Source organism: Notolepis coatsorum, assembly GCF_963971535.1.
Source record: "Notolepis coatsorum genome assembly, chromosome: 15".
Taxonomy (NCBI): Eukaryota; Metazoa; Chordata; class Actinopteri; order Aulopiformes; family Paralepididae; genus Notolepis; species Notolepis coatsorum.
Window position 1 is genome coordinate 67407487 of NC_140179.1, and position 23272 is coordinate 67430758.

Below are 23272 nucleotides of genomic sequence, written 5' to 3' on the forward strand. Positions count from 1 at the left end.
GATTAAACTGGGTATAAAATATATAAATGAGTACTACTCCGTAATAGTGCTAATCAGATGTATGCACAGTGTTATAGTATTATTATGTACAGTGATACAGGTATTACAAACAAAAAAAGTAAGTCATACTGCAGCGGTATAACTAGTAAGGCATATGTATAGATATAGTATCGACAGGTATGTACAAATTATTACATGCAGTTATATACAGACGGATATGGATAACTATATATGGGAACTATATACAGTATATACAGCATTATTGTATATAATGAGTTATATGGGTCATATGCAGGTGTATAAATAGGTATATAGAAAGGATTATATGCAGGTATATTGATGAACATGTTCAGGGAAATGTGCCAGATTGTAGCCAAAGGCTCATTTCCATCTGTAGTCCCTTGTTTGCAGGTTGATATGAACAGATCAGACAAATTACAAATGTACACAAACTTCATAATCACAAGAACAGACAACAGTATGTACACAAGTTACTAAACTACACAAACTTCATAATCACAAGAACAAACAACAGTACAAGTTACTAAACTACACAAACTTCATAATCACAAGAACAGACAACAGTACAAGTTACTAAACTACACAAACGTCATAATCACAAGAACAGACAACAGTACGTACACAAGTTACTAAGCTACACAAACTTCATAATCACAAGAACAGACAACAGTACAAGTTACTAAACTACACAAACTTCATAATCACAAGAACAGACAACAGTACATGTACAAGTTACTAAACGACACAAACTTCACAAGCATAAAAACAGACAATAAATTAGACTAGATTAGAAATTAGAATAATGTGTGATGTGGCGAGGAACATGAATGAATGAAGCCTGCCCCCCCGGTTACACCTACCTAGAGAAAGCCTGCAGTACTGGGCGGCGGTGTGGCCATTCTACATGGAGGTGGAATAGAGCTGACCCCCCTCCCCCTGCCCCAGCCCTCCTCATTCGAATGCCTTGCTGCAAGGTGCAAACCCCCCTTCCCCATGACCATACTGGTCATCTACCGGCCACCCAAACCAAACCCAGCACTTATTCCCGAAATACATGACCTCCTAACCACCCTCTGTACTACATCTGCAAACATGGTAATTCTCGGTGACATCAACATTCATGTTGACACCCCCTCATGCCACTCTGCTTCAGAGTTTCTACAAATGCTGGACAGTGTCAACCTGACACAGCATGTGCACGTCCCCACACATGACAGGGGGCACACACTTGACCTTGTGATTTCCGACCCTGCTGCCCCTATTAACAACTTGTGTGTATACGACCCAGGCATGTCGGATCACATGGCCGTTTCCATGGATATGCTGTCCCCCCCCCCCCCCCCCCACCCATTCAAAGCCCAAGCGCCAGATATGTTTCAGAAACATAAAAAACATCAACCTGGATGCTCTGGCCTTGGATCTTCAACATCTTGCCCCTCCTGCCCTCTCCTCAGCCAGTGACTCAGTAGGCTATTACAACAAAGCCCTGAGTGGCCTCCTGGATGTTCACGCCCCCATGAAATCCAAGATGGTCACCTTCTCACGCTCTGCCCCGTGGTACACCAGCGAGCTGAGGGAGATGAAGGTGGCTGGCCGTGTCCTTGAGCGACGCCTCACTGCGTCGGGACTCACCGTGCACAGAGAGGTCTACAGAGAGCACCAAAAGGCCTACTCCAAAGCCCTGAAGGACGCTCGGTCACGGTTCATCATCAACATCATCAACAATAGCCCCGGCAATTCTAAACAGCTTTTTTCCACCATACACCACCTCCTCAAACCCCAAACCCAGGCACACAGAGAGACCACTGAGAAGCGATGTAATGACTTCATGTCATTTTTCACATCCAAGGTTGAGGGCATCCGCTCTCTCCTCCCCGGCTCCTCTTCCTCACCTGCTCCACCTGCTGTCTTACAGCCTGAAGTCTCCCAGCTCCTCCGCTGTTTCAGCGACACCACGCAGCGTGAGGTCGAGGCCATCATCGGGAGGATGAAGTCATCCACGTGTGCTCTGGACCCCCTCCCCACAGCCCTGGTGAAAGCCAACATCCGCACTATTGGTCCCCTCATGACCAGCACCATCAACCTCTGCTTGCAGGCTGGCCACGTTCCGCCTGCCCTCAAAACTGCCATCATCACCCCCCTCCTGAAGAAACCCACCCTGGACCCAGAGGCCCTCGTCAACTACCGGCCCATCTCCAACCTCCCGTTCCTTTACAAGGTGCTGGAGAAGGTAGTTGTGAAGCAGCTCCATGCACACCTCAGAGACAACAACATCTTCGAGAAGTTCCAGTCTGGTTTCCGCTCTGCGCACAGTACAGAGACAGCCCTGGTCAGGGTAACCAACGATCTACTGATGGCGGCGGATGCTGGAACCTCATCCATTCTGGTCCTTCTCGACCTATCGGCAGCCTTCGACACGGTGGATCATCCCATTCTACTGGACTGTCTCCACTCCAATGTCGGACTCCGCGACTTAGCCCTTGGCTTATTCCAGTCCCTCTTGGCTGGTCGGACTGAGTGTGTCTCCCTCGGAGGCGCAACATCCTCCAACCACCCTGTCACCTGCGGTGTCCCCCAGGGATCCGTCCTCGGCCCCCTGCTGTTCACCCTGTACATGCTCCCCCTTGGCCGCATCATCGGCCGGCACGGTGTGTCGTTCCACTGCTACGCTGACGACACCCAGTTATATATCCGGATCACACCATCATCACCTTCATCACCCCCCACACTGACCGCTTGCCTGGAGGAGACTAAGGCGTGGATGAACCACAGGTTTCTCCAGGTCAACAGTTCCAAAACACAAGCCATGCTGATCGGTACCCCACACCAGGTCCGGTCAACCACCATCACCACCATCTCCTTCTCCGGTCAGGACATTCCCCTTTCCACCCTTGTCACCAACTTGGGCGTGAAAATGGACCCCCACCTCACATATGATACACACATCAAACACCTCTGCAAGACCTCTTTCTTTGACCTCCGAAACATCACTAAACTCCGCCCCTCACTCACCCTGGCAGATTCCGAGAAACTCGTCCACGCTTTTGTTTCCTCCAGGCTGGACTATTGCAATGCACTCCTCATCGGGATTCCTAGCAAAAGCATTAAAAAACTGCAAACCATCCAGAATGTCGCTGCTAGGATCCTGATGAGGGTGCGCAAATATGATCACATCACCCCCACCCTCAGATCCCTTCACTGGCTCCCCGTGGAACACAGAATTGAGTACAAGGTGTCCCTCCTCACTCACCAGTGCGTACACTGTGGTGCCCCTGCCTATCTCAAGGAACTCCTCACCCCCCAGTCCTCCTCACGTTCCCTCCGCTCCGGCACAGCCTACCTCCTCAAAGACCCCAGGACTAAGCTGCACTCCATGGGCGATCGCGCCTTCTGCTCTGCCGCACCCAGACTTTGGAATGCTCTCCCCATCCACCTGAGAGCACCACAATCCGTCGAGGTTTTTAAAAGGGGCCTAAAAACATTTCTTTTTAACAAGGCTTTTGCCTGAATTTTCTTTTACCTTTTTTTTTTTTTTGTATATACTTCTATTCATTTTACTATTATTTTTATTTTATTTTACTCTTAGGTTCTTCCATTTCACTGGTTGTTAGTCTTTTTAATAGTTTTTATTAATTTTAAATTGTTTTATTCATTTAACTTTTGTCTTTATCTCCTGTAGCACTCGAATGTAGAGCGCGGTACAAAATGAATCCATTATTATTATTATTAAATAGGGAGACTGTATGTTTAAAATGCTTTAGGTACCAAGTGCACACTGGTGCTTGTGCCAAAGTGCTAATGTCCTCGTTTTATTGCACTTGAATTGTAAAGTGCTGGATTATGTTAATCGTAGATTGCACCTTGCCCTTTTGCACAAAATGTCAATATATACACTAGGGCTGTCTTAAATACTTCGAAGCTTCGTTCAATGGGCATGGGATTCGAATGGGAAAATAAAATTCGAATATATATATTTTTTTAGAGAAAAAAAGATTCTATTTTATTTTTATTTATTTTTTTATTTTTTGCAAAATCAACTCTGCCTCTCTCTGTTAACTACAACAAGCAATGCTGTTTGTTATTTAAGATGAGGTCGGACTCGGCACTGACAGATTTGTGTTCATTGTGCTGCTTTTATAAAGCCTCAAATGACGGCTTAGTGGCTTACAATATTTCATGAAAGCAAAGTGTTTCGTTTGTCTAAGATTTAAAAAGGTTTAAACTTTACAGCACTGACAAAGTTGAACAAAGTGCTGTACAAGTCCCACAACATACATATGTATATATATATTTATTACATGGCGTTTTCACATTCGCCGAAATGCTTGCTTGTGATTGGTCAATAGCGCTCGTCAGAGGTCCGTTATTACTCGATAACGGACCTCTGCCGAACAATAATGGCCGCTGTGCGCAGCTGTTCGCAATCAAGCCCACTGACACACTGCATCAGTGCAGCCAATCAGACACACCTGCCGGATCTGCCGGCTGCTGCCGGCGATGACAGCGGGACAGAACAGAACTGCGTCTGCATTTGATCTCGTCTTGTCGATGTAAAATTAATTAGGTATATTGTTAGTAAGTTAGCCATGTAATAAGCGGGATAATGTATAGCTATACTCGGTCATTGTCGCAAAATAATTGACCTTCACTGACGTTTAAAACACCTCTGCGAGGCGCCTCTGTATTTTAAACTCTGTGTCGGTCAATTATTTTGCGACAATGACCTCGTTATACATTATCCCTTACATATATATTTTTATCTCGAAGCTTCGAATTAAAATAGAATCTCGGCCCCGAAGCTTCGATTGCCAAAAAGAAATTCGAAGGTCAGCCCTAATATACATGCATACATATATACAGTATATATATACTGTATATATTTATGCGTGTACAATTGACATTTTGTGTATATATATATATATATATATATCTGGGTGACAGTGGCTCAGGAGGTAGAGCAGTCGTCTGGTGATCGGAAGGTTCCTGGTTCGATTCCCACTCCTCCTGGGCAGCATGTCGAAGTGTCCTTGAAGACAACTGCTCCCGATGTGCAGGTCGGCACCTTGCACGGTTGCCTCCGTCGTCGGTGTTTGAATGTGTGAGTGGATGTGTGAATGTGAGGAACAAAATTGTAAAGCGCTTTGAAAAAAAGAGCGCTATATAAAATGCACCATTTATTACCATTTACATCCACCCACCATCCATTTACACCCACCCACCTCTCTTGGCTCACGGCTGCACCCAAGCCTCCCCAGCAGTCCACCTCAAGTTTGTTTATTATTTGTCACAAATAAAATACACATACTTTACAGTGAAATGCCTTGTTCTGTATGAGCCCCTGATGATATGCTTCATACAGTAAAAAAATGTAAGTAAAAGAGGAATACACTACAATATACCGTAATTTTCGCACTATAAGCCGCACCTGACTATAAGCCGCAGCAGCTAAATTGAATGATGTGTACATATATAAGCCGCACTGGACTATAAGCCGCAGGTGTTTTAATGTTTAATTACCATGTAATTAGCATTGGGACACAATACTGTCGGACAAATAACAAGAATTAACTCATTTACAAGTTGTATTAAGTTTAGCAAATAAGGGAACAGATAAATAACATTTCAATGCAGTCAAAAAAGCAATATTAAATTTTTTACATTTTCGGGTTTGGTCATGTCGAGTCACATATAAGCCGCACCGTTGTATAAGCTGCAGGGTCGAAAAATGGGGAAAAAAGGCGCGGCTTATAGTCCGAAAATTACGGTACAATGCAATATACAATTTACAATCTAAGTACAATGAGTAATAATGAGTAAAAAAAAAAACAGACAGTGAGGGACAAATGCAGACAATGACCCGTCTCCCGGCTAATCAACACAGGACACACTGTCCCCTAGAAGTGGTCCCCTCAGCTCTCATCTTCTCCTTTCATATTTCCCTCTCTGAAGTCTTGGACTGTGAACGTCTGCTTCCTTCCCGGTGCCTTTGAACCTGCTGTTGACGGGGTTTGAGGAGGAGGCTGCCGTTCTGCTCCGGCTATCGGCAGGAATGTGATGAGGAAGCCGCTCCTTCCATGCGAGCAGAGATTGTAGCCGATGACATTTTATTTTTATTTTTTTTAATCCACTTTCTCCCATTTTCTATTTTTCTCCCATCCCAATTTCGTATCATCCAATTCAACCCTCCCCTGTCTCGAACGCTGTTTCTTGCCTCCCACAAGCCGGCTGCAATGTGGACTAAGTCATACATAGCACGAGTCCCCTCCGATACTCGAGGTAACAGCAGTCGCATCTTATCACCTGCGCGGCGCGATCTTTCAGCGTCAGGGGTCTGCGCTTTGGAGGGGCGCCGCCCCCATTGCTTCCTGATTCTACTGCGCAGGTGCACCAACCGACCTGTAGGAGTCGCTGTCCACAACGCCCGATCCCCACCCATCAGTTTCCCACCCCCTAATACTACCAATGTGTATTAGTACGGACGACCAGCTAAACTGAAAGCAATGTGGAGCGCTGGGCTCGAACAGGCGAACCCAGCGTCTCCAGTATTCGTGGTGAGCGCCTTGCCCACTGCACCACGTAGCCGCCCTTGAATGCCTTTTTTGAAGGCTTGCCGCGCTTATAATTGTCACTTGAGCGACAGAAGATTATGTACCTTTTCTTTTGAAGATTTGCATTGTGGATTAGAAGTGAACAAAGTTCAGTTAAAATCCAAGTCTCTCAATTCTCAACTCTGTTTGATATATACAATAAATATCAAAGGTAAATGAGCCAAATCTGTTGGCATTCTGTACAAAACAAGGGAGCTGTTAAATCAGAAATGTTTGCATACATTGTATTTTTCACTTGTTGTGCCATACATGTCATATTGTGTTGAGGTCTGGGGGAATGTTTATAAAACAAATATAGATCCTATTATTAAACTACAGAAAATAGCTATTAGAATAATAAACAAAGCTAGTTACCTTAAATCGACAAATCCATTATTCATAAAGTCCTACACATAAAATAATTTTTTTTAGATATGGTGTACATAAAAACCTTGGAAATAATTTTTCGTGCTAAGAGTAAAAGCCTACCAGTTTGTATTCAATGTCTCTTTAAACCAAGAGAAGGAAAGTATCATTTAAAGGTCCCATGCATTATAAATGGCCTTTTCCAGTGTTTAGCATTGATTCCTAGCAATTGGGGATTATATCAATGTGGTCTGTGTCGTTAATTATCATATTGACTCGAGTTCATGAGATCTTCCCTCACTCAACTAAGCTGTTCTGATTTGACTCGCAATGCGACGTAGCAAGTGATCTGCATAACTAACACCCCCTCTATGGTTGTAGCGCATAGTGTAACCTGACACTTCCTCAAACAGGTTTTGACAGAGAGGCAGGGAGCGGGAGAGATAGAGAGGGAGAGAGAGAGAGAGAGAGGGACCGGCGGCACCGTGCAGAAGTGTGTGTAAAAATGTGTGTGCGCCATCTCTCTCCCTCGTCGGAGCATTTACACACAAACTTGACTGCGTGTGTGTCGGGGACGCATCTCCTCTCCCTGTCTCTCTCTCTCTCTTGCTCGTTCTCTCTCTCGCTCTCTCTCGTATGTATCACACTGTGTGGGTGACTGTCACTGAAAGCGCTTATGAGCGGAGCCCATCCAATAACAGCCTGAAATCCTGAGGCTGAAAAATTATGCTTTTGAGTACTTCATTAGAAATATAAAACAATAAAAAAAAAAGAAAAAAAAAAAACGTACAGATTTCTTCCATAGACTCACAGGAATTGTGTAAAGTTGCCCAAATAGTGCAAGGAATAGCAATGCATGTCCCCTTTAAGAGGGTTATGTATTCTTAAAACATGTAAAAAGGTAAGAACTAATCTAAAAGCTAGATGTGTTTCAATTTTGGGAGTTAAATTATGGAATAGCCTTAGTGACGGGTTGAAGTTGTGTACTTCTCAGGGGAGATTTAAAAAAGCCTTAAAGGATCAAATAATTCAGGAGTACAGTTTTGAGTAAAACATCAAACATTTGTTTTTTCTTTCAAAAAATTATATCTTGCAGCATATTTTAAGTTGTTCTCTCTCATATTAAAATATATTTAGTTTTTAAGAATTTGTAAAGGGCGTCCGGGTAGCGCAGCGGACTAAGCGTCTGCCTACCACCGCAGAGACAGTGGGATCGAATCCAGCTGCCATCGGTGCCTCCGGCTTGGTCAGTCGTCCATACTGACACAATTGGCAGTGTCAGCGGATGGGAAGCTGTTGGGGTGGGTCCTGGTCTTTGTAAACAGCGACTCCTACAGGTCGGTCGGGGCGCCTGCTCAGCGAGGAAGGGATCTGGGTGAGGTATTGTGAGCCTCCCACGCGTTACACTTCACCAATGAGAGTCCTCGCTGTCAGGTGAAAAGAAGCGGCTGGCTGACTCCACATGTATCGGAGGAGACATGTGATAGCATCTATCAACCCTCCCCAGACCGGCAAGTGGGGGGAAATGCGTGCAATGACCAGGAAGGGAGGGAAGGGAATTGGCATAACGACTAAATTGGGATGGGAGAAAAATACAGAAAAAGGGGGAGAAAAGGTAGAGAATTTGTAATGGATAGGCAAAAATAAGCATATGTGCTTCAGCCTATTCCTTTTTTTCGGTTGTTGATTTTGTATTTTGTGTGTGAGCTTGCCTTGAATGTGTACATTTGTGATTTTTTTTTCTTTTTTCTTTTCCTTTTGTAAGTCCACACGGTGTGTTTGATTTGTCTGTAAACAAGACCGAAAAATAAACGTCATTCTTTATTTAAAAACAGCTTTTTCTAAATTCTATTTTGAAAGTTGAGATTCTATTCAAAATGGATGTATTGATTAGACCTCATCATTATTTGTGTCAGTGAGTGAACTGCTAGATTTAGTTGACTGTTGTTGTTTTTGGATGTTTGAAGTAAAGTCGCTGGAATGAAATCTCACCTTGCTATATGAAAAATAGTGCTGGAAAATAAACAGCCAAATAGTTACAAATAGGTTGCTCTCAGGTTCTCTCTGTGTGAGCTGAATACCGAAGAAGGAGACTGAAGAAGCCCTCTCTCCTCCAAGCTGAAATACCAAAGAGACCAAGACTTCTCTCTCCCTGGCATAATATGTTCATTTGTTACCACCCTCTCCTTACGTATCTCCCGTTCTGGCGCCTTAAAGTTCAACACAACCTCGCTCCTCCTAGATTTGTTCCCCCTGCAAGATTTCAGAATATCTGAAAAAGAAAAATACTAACCTTTGTACTGTCTTTTATTAGTATGCACTCTGCTACTAAGGATTCTACCTTGCCTATATTATTACCTACTATGCTATTATGCACTCAAGTCTGTAGCACTCAAGTTTGACACTGTTTGATGAACAATGTTACAGTACTTACTAGGGGTGTAAAGGTACGCGTATCCGTACCGAACCGTTTCAGTGTGTACCGTACCGAATGGCTGTGTAGTGTACAGAACGAATACAACGGTATGTTAACCACTAACGACCGCCCACCGGGGGCTGTTTTTTTTTAAATTTTAATATAATAATAATTATACATGATTAATTTCAATATAGAATATTCATGCGGCTGGGTGGCGCAGCGGACATTGCGCTCGTCACCAACGCAAGAGACACCGGGTTCGACTCCGGCTGTCGGCGTTGCCTCCGGCTTGGGCCGGCCGTCGATGTTCCCCCTAAGGTGCGCGCGCGCGCACATGGCAAAACGCTCCCGCGCACATCTGAAATCTGTCGCGCACAGAAGCGTTTGTGTAAAATATGCATGTAGTTAAATTGACTGGCGCGTTGCACCGAATACTACGGTAACCTGTTGCGTGTGACGTTACCAAGAGAAGCCTCGCTTTCAGTGCTTTGTGGGCGTCGCTACTGCGCTCTCACACACACAACAGAGCAGGAAGCGGACAGATCCGACCAGCGACAATGTAAACACGAAAATGTACATTACAGATTAACTGCAGAGAAAATTCCCAATTTATTGTCCCGGTCGAGACTAATTGGAAGCGGAGTGCAAAGCGTGCACATATGTTTCTGTGTCTAATAAAAGTCTATCTCAAAGCTCACATGGACACAGAAAAACATTACAAACAAAGCAGTGCAAGGCGAGAGTTTGATGGCAAAGTTGACCGAATTGATTGAAGTATGCAGCTATACAGAGGGAGAAAGAAAATAATTGAAAACTATTTTGATGGGGGAGCTCCCGTAGCTCACCGCATATCTCGGCGCTATTTCTGCGTCGGGGAAAACCGTGCTCGTCACGGATCTGGGGGACACGAGTTCGATTCCCGGACCCGCCGTCATTTCTCAGAATGTCTTCCCCTGCTCTACATCCCATTTCAACCTGTTTCTGTCGGTCATGCTTGACCAGAAAAGCGATAAACGCTAAAAAATAAAGTTTAAAAAAAAAAAAAAAAAAAAAACTATTTTGATGCCTCAAAATGATGTTTTGGTTTGATCCGCGCTGGCAGGTGAAAAGATGTGACCGGCTGCCTCCTCGTGTACCGGAGGGGACACGTGATGCAAGGCTTCTATCCTTCCTACAACCGGCCAGTGGGGGGCATATGCAAGCAACGTTCAAGACAGGGGAGGGAAGAATTGGCACAGTGGAATTGGGATGGGAGAACAAATTTAAAAAGAGGAGAAAAAGTGGATAAAAAAACAAAAAAAAAAAAGAAAATATATAGAATATAAGTTGACAGCCCTACAATCAGAGGTGCGTTGCTCATGGGACGGGGTTGCACGACGTGCGTGCACACAGGAATGCGCTGCACTCGACTGATGTGCCAACTCGCTAAGTACCCAATGGCTACTTTGCAATATCAATAGCGCCGGTCGTCAAGTGTGTTCAAATACGTTCTCAGATACATTCACACAAAACTTGTGAATGAAATGTGTTACATTCCATTCGTAGAGGCAATTAGGCATTGTCTTTAGTCTGTGCTTATGCGAGGGCACATTTATGCGCAGGAGCGCGCGTGCATGTGGCGTCATTAGCGTGCGTGCAACCAGATTTGATATCAGCAACGCAACACTGCCTACAAGTACAATTAGTTACTGCACACTACATCACCCCTGAGTGGAACATGAAAAGCCAAACTTTCCTCCACTGTACCAAAAACCCGTACCGAACCTTGACTTCAAAACCGAAGTACGTACCGTACCGTGGTTTTTGTGTACCGTTACACCCCTAGTACTTACCCTTAGCTGCCAGATTTGTACCCTTCCTGCTAACTTGTAAGTCGCTTTGGTAAAAGCATCAGCTAAATGACTAAATGTATATGAGAGACGCCATCTGGATAGCTAAATAAAATGTTGACACTTGACATAATATCCGGCTAGAAATAAAAATAGACTGTTCTTTTCATATCAACTCTCTTTCGGCTTAAGGGTCCAAGTCAACTTAGACCTATATAATTATTATCTTAATGGTTTTATCTTCTAAGAAGACGCTACCTAAATCCTACAGAACCTTCTCACCAACCTCCCACCGCTAAACCCACAACCAGGGGTGTAAAGTACTTGAGTAATTGTACTTTGTTACAATACTTAAGTACTGTTTTGGGGGATTTGTACTTTACTCGAGTATTATTAGGTTTGTATACTTTTACTCAATTACATTTCAGAGAAAAAAAACATACTTTTTAAGTTTCAAGTTTCTTTATTAGTTGTCATAGTAAAACATACAGAATACTTTTCCATGAAATGCTTTTTTCTGTATGAGCTCCTGAGAGTGTGCTAGATAAAAATAGATAAAAAGTGTAAAATAGAAAGTCAAAAGTACGTAAACAAAAAGTGTTCAGTCAATATACATATATACAATAGTAAAAAGAGTAACAGTGAGTTACAGTACAATACAGTATACAGTACAATGCATAAATGGGATGAGGTACAACTTAGGGTAAGGTGCAATGAGGTATGAATTGTAGTGCAACTCTCTTTACCAATAAATATAAAGTGTCTAAAGTGAGTAAAGTGGGTGTTACGGTGCGTGTTTATTTAAAGTGCGTGTGTACGTGTGTGCTGTGAGTGTAGTTGATGTTTTGTTGTTACATAGTGTCATTGTCGTTGAGCATCCTGATGGCCTGGGGATAGAAGCTCCTTCTGAGTCTCTCTGTGCCGGCCATGAGACTCCAGTAGCGCTTGTCTGACCGCAGCAGTTCAAAGAGGCAGTTGTTTGGGTGGCTAGAGTCTTTGATTATTCTCTTAGCCTTGCCCCTTACATTTAAAATGCAGACCTACAAAGTACAAATCTCGCAGGTCCAACCATTTTAATTAGTACATTTGTTTCTCTGGCCGAACTAACGTTAACGTTATTAATCCTGCGGCTGCACTTTATTTTAAAAACAGCCAATCAAATCCCCATCAATGGAAAATGAACCCGCCCATACCCATGCTGATTGGTCCTTGTGTAAGACTAGAAAGCGCGGATCTTTGATTAAACACCTGCTATCGGAAGAATAGAGTCAGAAAAAAAGTTTTTACTTTAACTTTTTAGTACTTTTCAATACATTTAAAAGTTGAAACTTTTTGACTTTTACTCGTGTTTTTTTTAGCCAGATACTCTGACTTTTACTTGAGTACGATTTTGAGACGGTACCCATACTCTTAAGTATAATTTCTGGTTACTTTTTTACACCCCTGCCCACATCCCAGGTTCAACGACGGCGACCAGTTCAAAGACCCGGACCTGTACTCGGACAAGTCGGACCGGGAGTGCGAGCAGGACCACGAGGAGTCGGACCCCGAGGGCCTGGAGAAGAGCGAGGAGAGCGACAGCGACACGTCGGAGCGTCAGGACGACTCCTACGTCGACCTGGACCCCAACGAGGCCCTACGGGAGACCCCGTACATGGAGCAGTCCCACGAGGAGCTGGGGGAGGTGAGGGGCAGCATGTGGCCGTCGGAACACCAAGTATCTCTAGAGCCCACTCAAGGTGCCGGACCCCAGGAAGAATAGCTTTTGTCAAGTGCAAATAAATAAACATAAACATAAGTACTTCAACTGTTACTGGACAGTAGGGCTGTCTTAAATACTTCGAAGCTTCGAAGCTTCGTTCGATGGGCATGGGATTCGAATATGAAAATAAAATTTGATTATGTAAAAAAAAATATATATATAATATGATTTATTTTATTTTTTTTGCATAATCAACTCTGCATCTCTTTGTTAATTACTTAAATTATTTAAGATGAGGTCGGACTCGGCACTGACAGATTTGTGTTCATTGTGCAATATTGCATGGAAGCAAAGTGTTTAGTTTGTCTAAGATTTAAAAAGGTTTAAACTTTACAGCACTGACAAAGTTGAACAAAGTGATGTACAAGTCCCACAACATAAAAAAATAAAAATAAATAAAAGTATAATTCTTTTAAATTTTTTTATTTCGATCTCGGTCCGAAGCTTCGAATTCCAAAAATCGAAGGTCAGCCCTACTGGACAGACATGTTTGGGGGAGTACATTTATAGAGTGTTGTGGGGTTTATATGTTTAATTTATATAAAAAAAAATTAAAGAATATTTGTGACATTCCAAAATGTCAAGATATTTTTTTTGTTTTGCTGCCATGGTAATCAATGCCAAGATCAATATTAAAATGTATTAATTAATTAATAAATCACCATAAGAAAGAGCTTCTAGAAAAGGTGAGGGGGGAGCATGCTGCCGTCAGAATAGGGAGGTGTTAGTCTGACGTCACTTTGGACCGCCTGCGAGGTCCACCCGTATGGGGATTTATCGTTGGGAAAATGGATTATTGGCTATTGTAACAATTCTGCCTCATGAACATTGGAAAGCTTTCCATTTTTGCACAAAATGAGTTCCCTTCTATCACTAACATTATTGTTTAAGCATTTTCTGGTTGAAATATAATTTGGTGATTTTTTTTTTACTATTAATTGCGAATATTTTCATGTCGAGCTATAGATTGTGGATGAATACGCACAGAAAGGTACACCGTGCAAATGTTAATGCTTTATTTATTTTAAACAAGACGATTTAGAAATAGTCAATGGGGAATTACATTGCGTTTTCAAGATGGTTGACCGGCCGGAAACAGCAATAACGTAACCACTACACCTCCCTATACCAAGTATCTCTAGAGCCGACTCAAGTACTTCAATTGTTACTGGACAGACATGTTTGGGGGAGTACATTTATAGAGTGTTGTGGGTTTATATGTTTAATTTATATAAAAATGTAAAAGATTTAGTCACATTGCAAAATTTCAAGAAATATATATTTTTGTATTAGATCAATATAAAAATGTATTAATTAATTAATAAATCACCATAAGAAAGAGCTTCTTGGGCGGCCGGGTGGCGCAGCGGTCTAAGCGTCTGCCCACCACCACAGAGACAGTGGGATTGAATCCAGCTGTGGTGCTTCCAGGTTGGCCGACCGTCCATACTAACACAATTGGCAGTGTTAGAGGGTGGGAAAAACCCGGCGAGGGTGGGTCCTGGTCATTGTAAAACAGCGACTCCTACAGATCGGTCAGGGCGCCTGCACAGCTAGGTCGCATTCTGGGGGAGGTAGTGTCCTCCACACGTTACACTCCCCCAGTGAGAGTCCGTGCTGCCAGGTGAAAAGAAGTGGGGATTGGCTACACATGTGTCGGAGGAAGCATGTGATAGTCTCCGCCCTCCCAGACCGACGGTAGGGGGCAGAGCACGCAACGATCAGGTAGGGGATTGGGAATTGGCATAACGACTAACATTGGGATGGGAGAAAAACGGAAAAAGAAAGGGGGGAAAAAGAGAAAGTAAAAAAAAAAAAAAAGAGCTTCTAGAAAAATAATAATCCAACATACATTTTGAGAATCGGTTAGTCTCGGAAGAGAACGTTTAATCATGAGACCTTTGAAAACCTCTTTACTCCACACTGTAGCTCTCATGTTCCCCTCGCATTGAAAGGTTCATTATTCACTCGTAATTACAACTGACATTTTTTATTCGGGACCATCCCTACATTTATTTTAAATATCGTGCCGCTCAGTCACAAGGTCACAATCGAGCGCTCTCTCCCTGATTGCATTGCAGACGCACAGTATTGTCTTCACCTCCTCCAGAGAGAATGTTATTACTTGAGAAGAACGCAAGTCTAAGCTGATATTCAATAGGGTATTGATGAGGTTTCTCTGGCATGATAATCTCATCCGTGTAAAATATTCAGCACCAGCCACGCTCTTAATGAAGCTGTGACCAGAAGTGATTATAATATGGGGCGGGAGTGTGTATGTGCACATGTGTGTATGTGCGTGAGTGTGTATGCGTGTATGTGCGTGAGTGTGTATGTGAGTGTGTAAGTGTGTTTTGTGTGGGAGACCGCTCTGCTGCTGCTGTGATATAAATAGTTTGAAAGTCCCCTGACTTGAAAATTCTGTAATGATAAAGTCTCTACAGTAGCTCCTCTGACATCTCACTAATTAAACACCTACCAGTGCTGTAACAACAGACAGAGCCTATAATTAATTGATATCTTTATCACAGTCGTTCTTGTATAACCTCGTGTAAAAGTTGGCTTTAATAAGGGAAGTACCGGTTGAAATAGTTTCTGACATTTGTCTGTGTGTCTGAGAGAGAGAGAGAGATAGAGAGAGAGAGAGAGAGAGAGAGAGAGAGAGAGAGAGAGAGAGAGAGAGAGAGAGAGAGAGAGAGAGAGAGAGAGAGAGAGACTCTCTCCAGGGAGCATTCTGACATGTGGAGTGATCTTGTTTTCTTCCACTCATTGGAAAGGTTGCATGTTGTGGTACTGACGTCATGGTTCGGTATGGGGGGGGGGGCCATACGACGAATACATCTCAGCCGGGGGGACTATAGGACACTAGGTGGAGCTAGGGTTGAATTAGTCTCAGCAGGGCGGACTATAGGACACTAGGTGGAGCTAGGGTTGAATTAGTCTCAGCAGGGCGGACTATAGGACACTAGGTGGAGCTAGGGTTGAATTAGTCTCAGCAGGGCGGACTATAGGACACTAGGTGGAGCTAGGGTTGAATTAGTCTCAGCATGGGGGACTATAGGACACTAGGTGGAGCTAGTGTCTTTTGTTTAAACATAGATGTCCTCAAAAACAGTTAAACCTCTGTAATGGTTAGCTAGCTACATTTGATTTGCATATTCAAATAAAGCATTTAAAATGTGTGTGTGTTTCTCCTCCCAGGCAGGTGAGGAGTCCCAGACAGAGACGGTATCAGAGGAGAACAAGTCTCTGATCTGGACCCTGATGAAGCAGGTGCGTCCCGGCATGGACCTGTCCAAGGTGGTCCTGCCCACCTTCATCCTGGAGCCCCGGTCCTTCCTGGACAAGCTGTCGGACTACTACTACCACGCTGACTTCCTGTCAGAGTATGCATTCACTTCCTGTCTCTGGATTTGTTGCTTTTCTGTTGGGTGTATTTTTTACTTCATTCAGAGACGGTTCAGTTAGGCCTGAGGAATTAATGATCCCAGTTTCCTGATCACATTGGTTCACATAAGTTCCTGGGTCAGGTCACCTGCCATATTTCAATATTCCATTGCGATGTTTTTTTATGGGGGATTCTGTTATTTTTTGTGCTATTGCAATGAACCTCCCTAAAAGCCAGACATCTCATGTAAAGCCCACGCTTACCTTAACCACCCATTGGACACGGTACATGTGATGCCTGGTGTTTAGTGGATCCCCAATTGCAAAGGCTTTGTAGTGAATTAACCTTTTTGAAAAAAGATGATTAATATAAAATAATTTCAACACAGCATTTGTTGTGCCATCCCTCTCACAAGAGAGCAATACGTCTTCTATTTATAGTATATGGTAGGGCTGCACGATTTTGGGAAATAATCGAATTGCGATTTTTCGGACAGATATTGCGATAAAATTTGCGATAATTTTATTTTATTTTTTTAAAGCAGCCCCACAGAGCTTTATTGTAAAATGCGGCTTGCATCTGGCCTACGCGGTGGGTCTTTTCAGGACACGGAGCCTGAACATGTTTCTTTTTACCTGGGAATCGATACCGGTACCCAACGGTACCTTTTTTTCTGTACTTTACTCTCCCTCTCTGAAGTCTAAACTTCACAACACACAATCTAAAACCCCTTACATCCCTCTCCCAAACCGATCTTGTATCTCAATGGGACTACCTGGTTAAATAAATTTAAAAAAAAATAAATAAAAAAAAATATATATATATTGCGTTTTATTTTAATTTTTTTATTTGATAATTGCATCATTCCAAATCGCGATTTCGATTTAAAATCGATTAATCGTGCAGCTCTAGTATATGGTGCCATGTTTCCATGTAGTTGACTTGACTGTGAGCGTGGCTCGGTCTCTCCCAGGGCTGCAGTAGAGGAGAATGCCTACAACCGCATGAAGAAGGTGGTGAAGTGGTACATCTCTGGATTCTACAAAAAGCCAAAGGTTTGTTGGCCAATTACCAGCCTCGCATATCACAGAGTTCATTACGGTACAATGTATGAAGAGTTGAAATCACAGATTTGTAACACATGAGCTTAAAAAATTATAGCTGCCATGACGGCCATACCCACTATGGAATATAAATGGAGTCAGTAGCCATCTCAGTTTCTCTTCTAAAACAACTTCAATCATCTGTAATTCTGATTATTATTATTTTTTTAAATCAAACCCCTCATATGCTGTTTTATACGAGGTACATTTAAGTCACATTTCTTCCTTTTGAACCACAGGGGCTAAAGAAGCCTTACAACCCCATCATTGGAGAGACCTACCGCTGCATGTGGCTTCACCAGAACACTAACAGCAAGACCTTCTACATTGCAGAACAGGTAACTGCACTTCAGAAGAAACGGTCTGCTATTGGCCAGCAATGAGTCAAATGGAAATGAATACAGCGGTACTGGTAGTGGAAGTACTGTATAGGAACCATAGCTGTCAACATTGGCATTTGAAAAAACGGGAAATTTCGCTCCGCCCCCGGCCCCGCCCCGCCCCCTCCCAATGTAGTCTCCTCTCCCTCGTATGTATATTTTCTGTTATTTGGTGATTGCCGTCCAAGGTTGAAATACGGGACAATCCCGGGGAAAACGGGATGGTTGACAGGTATGATAGGAACATGGAGGAGTAGGAGGATGGAAGATGAGAAAACCAGGAAAGGATGGGAAATCTGGTTATAGAATGAAGGAACTAAGGAAAGGAAGGGAAAATATGGTTATAGAATGAAGGAACTAAGGAAAGGAAGGGAAAATATGGTTATAGAATGAAGGAACTAAGGAAAGGAAGGGAAGATATGGTTATAGAATGAAGGAACTAAGGAAAGGAAGGGGAACTATGGTTATATAATTAAGGAAAGGAAGGGAAGAAGGTTGATGAAGCAAACAAACAATGTTAACTAGTAATGACCAAATTAATGTATGAAGAGAAAAATCCCCTCACTGTATCCCTCGTGCAGTGTGGTCGTTCTGGCGGTTGGTCTGTGTGATTGTGTATCCCTCATGGAGTGTGGCCGTTCTGGCGGTTGGTCTGTGTGATTGTGTATCCCTCATGGAGTGTGGCCGTTCTGGCGGTTGGTCTGTGTGATTGTGTATCCCTCGTGGAGTGTGGCTGTTCTGACGGTTGGTCTGTGTGATTGTGTATCCCTCGTGGAGTGTGGCTGTTCTGACGGTTGGTCTGTGTGATTGTGTATCCCTCGTGGAGTGTGGCTGTTCTGACGGTTGGTCTGTGTGATTGTGTATCCCTCGTGGAGTGTGGCTGTTCTGACGGTTGGTCTGTGTGATTGTGTATCCCTCGTGCAGTGTGGCCGTTCTGACGGTTGGTCTGTGTGATTGTGTATCCCTCGTGGAGTGTGGCTGTTCTGACGGTTGGTCTGTGTGATTGTGTATCCCTCGTGGAGTGTGGCTGTTCTGACGGTTGGTCTGTGTGATTGTGTATCCCTCGTGGAGTGTGGCTGTTCTGACGGTTGGTCTGTGTGATTGTGTATCCCTCGTGGAGTGTGGCTGTTCTGACGGTTGGTCTGTGTGATTGTGTATCCCTCGTGGAGTGTGGCTGTTCTGACGGTTGGTCTGTGTGATTGTGTATCCCTCGTGGAGTGTGGCCGTTCTGACGGATGGTCTGTCTACCTTCTTCTAGGTGTCCCATCATCCTCCAGTGTCTGCCTTCTACGTCAGTAACAGGAAAGATGGCTTCTGTCTCAGCGGCAGTATCCTGGCTAAGTCCAAATTCTATGGTACACACACACACACACACACACTAGGGCTTGTTGATATCGGTATGGCATTTCAATATCATATTCACAGCTAATGTATAGAATGTTTTAGCTATAGTTTCCTGATGGTGATTGCCGTCCATTATGCTTTAGTTTGCTGTAGAAGTTGATATTAACATTCATGTGTGTGTCTTTTCAGGAAACTCCCTGTCGGCCATATTGGATGGCGAGGCTCGCCTCACCTTCCTCAACCGGGGAGAGGACTATGTCATGAACATGCCCTATGCCCACTGTAAAGGTACCAATGCACATTGCGCTTCCTTATTTCGTAGTGTATACTTATAAGGGATGACTACATTCATGAGAGTACTCCCTTGCATACTTGTCAGTCATAATGTGTAACTGAACCAGAGGAAAGGCACGGAAAACAAAGAATCTTGGTATGTACAACATAAATCAAATCAAATTAAATGTATTTGTAAGGCCCGACAACACACGTTAATGTCCCCATGGGCTGCACACGTCTTCTTTAAACAAGTCAAGAAGAAAAACCACAATAAATCAAGAACAAAACAGCGGACTAAGCGCTTGCCTACCACCGCAGAGACTCTGGGATCGAATCCAGCTGTCAGCGGTACCTCCGGCTTGGTCAGTTGTCCCTACTAACACAATTGGCAGTGTTAGTGGGAGGGAAGCCGGTGGGGTATGTGTCCTGGTCGTTGTAAACAGCGACTCCTACTGGTCGGTCGGGGCGCCTGTTCAGCAGGGAAAGGATCTGGGGGAGATGTGATCCTTCCACGCGTTACACTCCCCCGGTGAGAGTCCTCGCTGTCGGGTGAAAAGAAGTGGCTGGCTGACTCCACATGTATCGGAGGAAGACATGTGGTAGTTTTCTCCCTCCCCAGACCGACAGTAGGGGGCAAAAGCGCGCAACGACCAGGAAGGGAATTGGCATAACGACTAAATTGGGATGGGAGAAAAAGGGAAAAAAAAACAAAAAAAAAACACCATGAAGTCCAACATTTTTAAAATAAATGAATGCAACACACCCAGGCAACGAAGGTAAGGAAAAACTCACTAAAACCTAGCAATAGGAAACAATGCACCACAGGCAATGTGGAGGAGAGAAACCTTAGAAGGGCCGTTCAAGGGGGGATCTCCCTTCTTAGATGTCGGTGATAGTAGTGTTGCAATAAAACAGGTGAAACAGTTGGTAAGCATGCACCATTATGTGTAATGACACACAGATAAGTGCATGCAATAGCAACTGAACATTTAGGCAATAAACTTTTGCCTAAACTTTATAAAAGCACCTGTGTGTGTACTGTCATGAACTAAAGCAGCCTCCACATTTTTCTAGGGATCTTCTACGGCACCATGACCCTGGAGTTGGCCGGCCAAATCACCATCACCTGCGAGAAGACCGGCTACAGCGCTCAGCTCGAGTTCAAACTAAAGGTACGTCGGTGCACTCAATGCGTTTCCTATTCTAATGTCTGAAGGCCCCTCCCATAGTCGAGCGGAACGTACGCGGACGGGACTCCGCGGAGGTCCGCGCGGACTCGAAGCGTACTCAAAGTGGACTCAAAGCGGACTCCCAAGTGCGAAGCTCCAATTTTCTAACCGTGCGGACGTCCGCTCACTTGGTGTCACACAAAACGCTGCTCGGCGGTGACATCGACCTGCATTTAATGTGACGCCGATCTGCATTTTCCTCTGAACGCGCGCTCCGTGCCGAGTGAGAGTAGGGCGGGATCATGATTAAATGGGTAGGATTGGTCCGGTAAAACGTTGGCAGGTAGATGACGCTAAATTTAGTTTTACTATCGCTAATCGTCACCCATTCCAATTCATAATACATTTGGACCATGTCTTTTTTCATCATCTGAAGAAACTTGAGAAGTTTGAATGGCTTTTCTAAATGAAGTGTGTAAAACTGCCAGTTTTATTTCGAAATATTGGAAAACGGAGATAACCTAGACTCTTTATTTTGACATCGGATGACGACGACGACATGACAGAAGAAAATTGTGTAAACTGGGGCGAGACATGTAGGAAACTGGTCCGCGGAGGTCCGCTCGACTATGAGAGCTCAAACGACTGTGCGACATCATGCCGCGCGGAGTCCGGTCCGCGTACGTCCCGCTCGACTATGGGAGGAGGGCCTTGAGCTGTGAGACACAAACTTCTGGCCTTCCATTTTCAAGATATAATGGTAAACCTGAAAGTAGACCATGGCCTACTTCTGTGTTGTTTCTCTGTGTGGGGGGGGCAGAAGGACACCTTCTTGTCGTGTGTTTCTCATGCGTCTCTTCATTCATGACCCCTCCCCCATTCCGCCCCATTCCTCCAATCATCTCGCCCCCTGCCACCTGCTCAAACGGACCCCTGCGTTATGTCTTCGTTACCTACTGTAGCAGCAGGTACTGTCGGGGAGTGAACGTGGGGGGGGACATGCTGTAGAATAGACACAAGGCTGATTTTACAATTGGACCTTGATCTCAAGCCCCGCCCCCCTTTATTTCTTGATCCTCCAATCACAACTGGAATACTGTGAATAGCGATTAGTATAATCAACCCAGTCCAGTTTGCGTCTATTTTTTTACCAACGGATTTCCAGTTCCGCGTGCGCGTTCTGCAATCTGATTGGCCACTGACGTTTCTGGTGCGATCTGATTGGCCACTGACGTTTCTGGTCATGTGACATGTGCGCCCAATCGCATGGCGCCTGTGTCTTTGCCCATTTCCGCCTCGACCAGCAGCAAACTACCTAACGCCTAGTTTATCACTGGTTAAGCTTAGGCGACTCTTTCGAAGTTGGTTAAGGTTAGAGTTTGGAATTAGGGCTGGTGTTCTATCGCCCTGCTCTAAGACAAACTCTAACCTTAACCAACTTCGAAAGAGTGCCTAAGCTTAACCGGTGAAAGAAACAGGCGTCACATGATTGGCCGCACATGTCACACGACCAGAAACGTCAGTGGCCAATCAGATCGCAGAATGCGCACGCGGAACTGGAAATCCGTTGGTAAAAGTATTGACGCGTCCAGTTTAAGTGAAATAGTGAGTCTTCCCGGTGTCCCTGTGTTTAGAAGCCCCTCTGTCAGATAAACAGTTTGAGTTCCATCTAACAGACCAACATTAGTATGAACAAGTAGTAACTTTTTCCCCAGAGATGCTGGAGGGTATTTCTTCAGTGAGTAGTGCACAACTAAGGTTGCTTATTTAGTCAATTGTATGTGTACACCTCTCTCTCTCTCTCTCTCTCTTCTCTACCGTTCTGCTCTTCTCCTCTTCTCTTCTGTCTTTATTATCTCTTTCTTTTACTACTCCTTCCCCATATCTGCCCTAACATCTCCTTCCCTCCCCGTCTCTGCTCTTCCATCTCCCTTCTCTCTCTCATCCCTCTCTCTATCTTCCCTCTCACTCTTCCCCATTTCTCTTATCTCTCTTCCCTCTCTCTCTCTCACACTCTCTCTCTCTCTATCTTCCCTCTCTCTCCTCTCTCTCTCTCTCCTCACTCTCTCTCTCTCATCACCCTCTCTCCTCACCCCCTCTCTCCCTCTCTCTTCCCTCGCTCTCTCGCTCTCTCTCTTCCCTCTCTCCTCTCTCTCTCTCTCTCTCTCTCTCTCTCTCTCCTCTCTCTCTCTCTCTCTCTCTCTCTCTCTCTCTCTCTCTCTCTCTCTCTCTCTCTCTCTCTCTCTCTCTCTCTCTCTCTCTCTCTCTCTCTCTCTCCCATCCTCCAGCCATTCTTGGGCAGCAGTGACAGTGTCAACCAAATCTCTGGGAAGATCAAGCTCGGCAAGGAGGTGCTGGCCACTCTGGAGGGTCACTGGGTGAGTCTCTGTTAGAAGGATGACTGACTGTCTAGTATTCATTATGGGATGGGACTTTACGTGTGATTCTGTTCCCTCGTAGAGGAACACTTCCTCGTGGATTATGCAAAGAACTGTGGGATACATAGCAAGCATTGGACTGTCCTACTACTCGTGCACCTAGGGCAGTGGTTCTCAAACTACGGGTTGTGACCCAAATTGGGCTTGCGGGTAGGTGACAGTGGGGGTCCCCGCACATTGGCAAGTAAAA

The 23272-nt window shown here is 44.3% G+C and overlaps 1 protein-coding gene across 1 annotated transcript in view; it reads left to right on the plus strand.

Annotated features, from left to right (window-relative positions):
* osbpl8 (oxysterol binding protein-like 8) overlaps window positions 1-23272 on the plus strand; it is a gene marked incomplete at its 3' end in the record, with an annotated part of 241611 nt that overhangs the window by 213058 nt on the left and 5281 nt on the right. The window contains 9 exon segments of the mRNA XM_084331028.1: window positions 1379-2310; window positions 12681-12906; window positions 16186-16370; window positions 17346-17427; window positions 17715-17813; window positions 19114-19210; window positions 19389-19487; window positions 20550-20647; window positions 22933-23022. Coding sequence (XP_084187154.1) covers window positions 1379-2310; window positions 12681-12906; window positions 16186-16370; window positions 17346-17427; window positions 17715-17813; window positions 19114-19210; window positions 19389-19487; window positions 20550-20647; window positions 22933-23022 — 1908 coding nt within the window.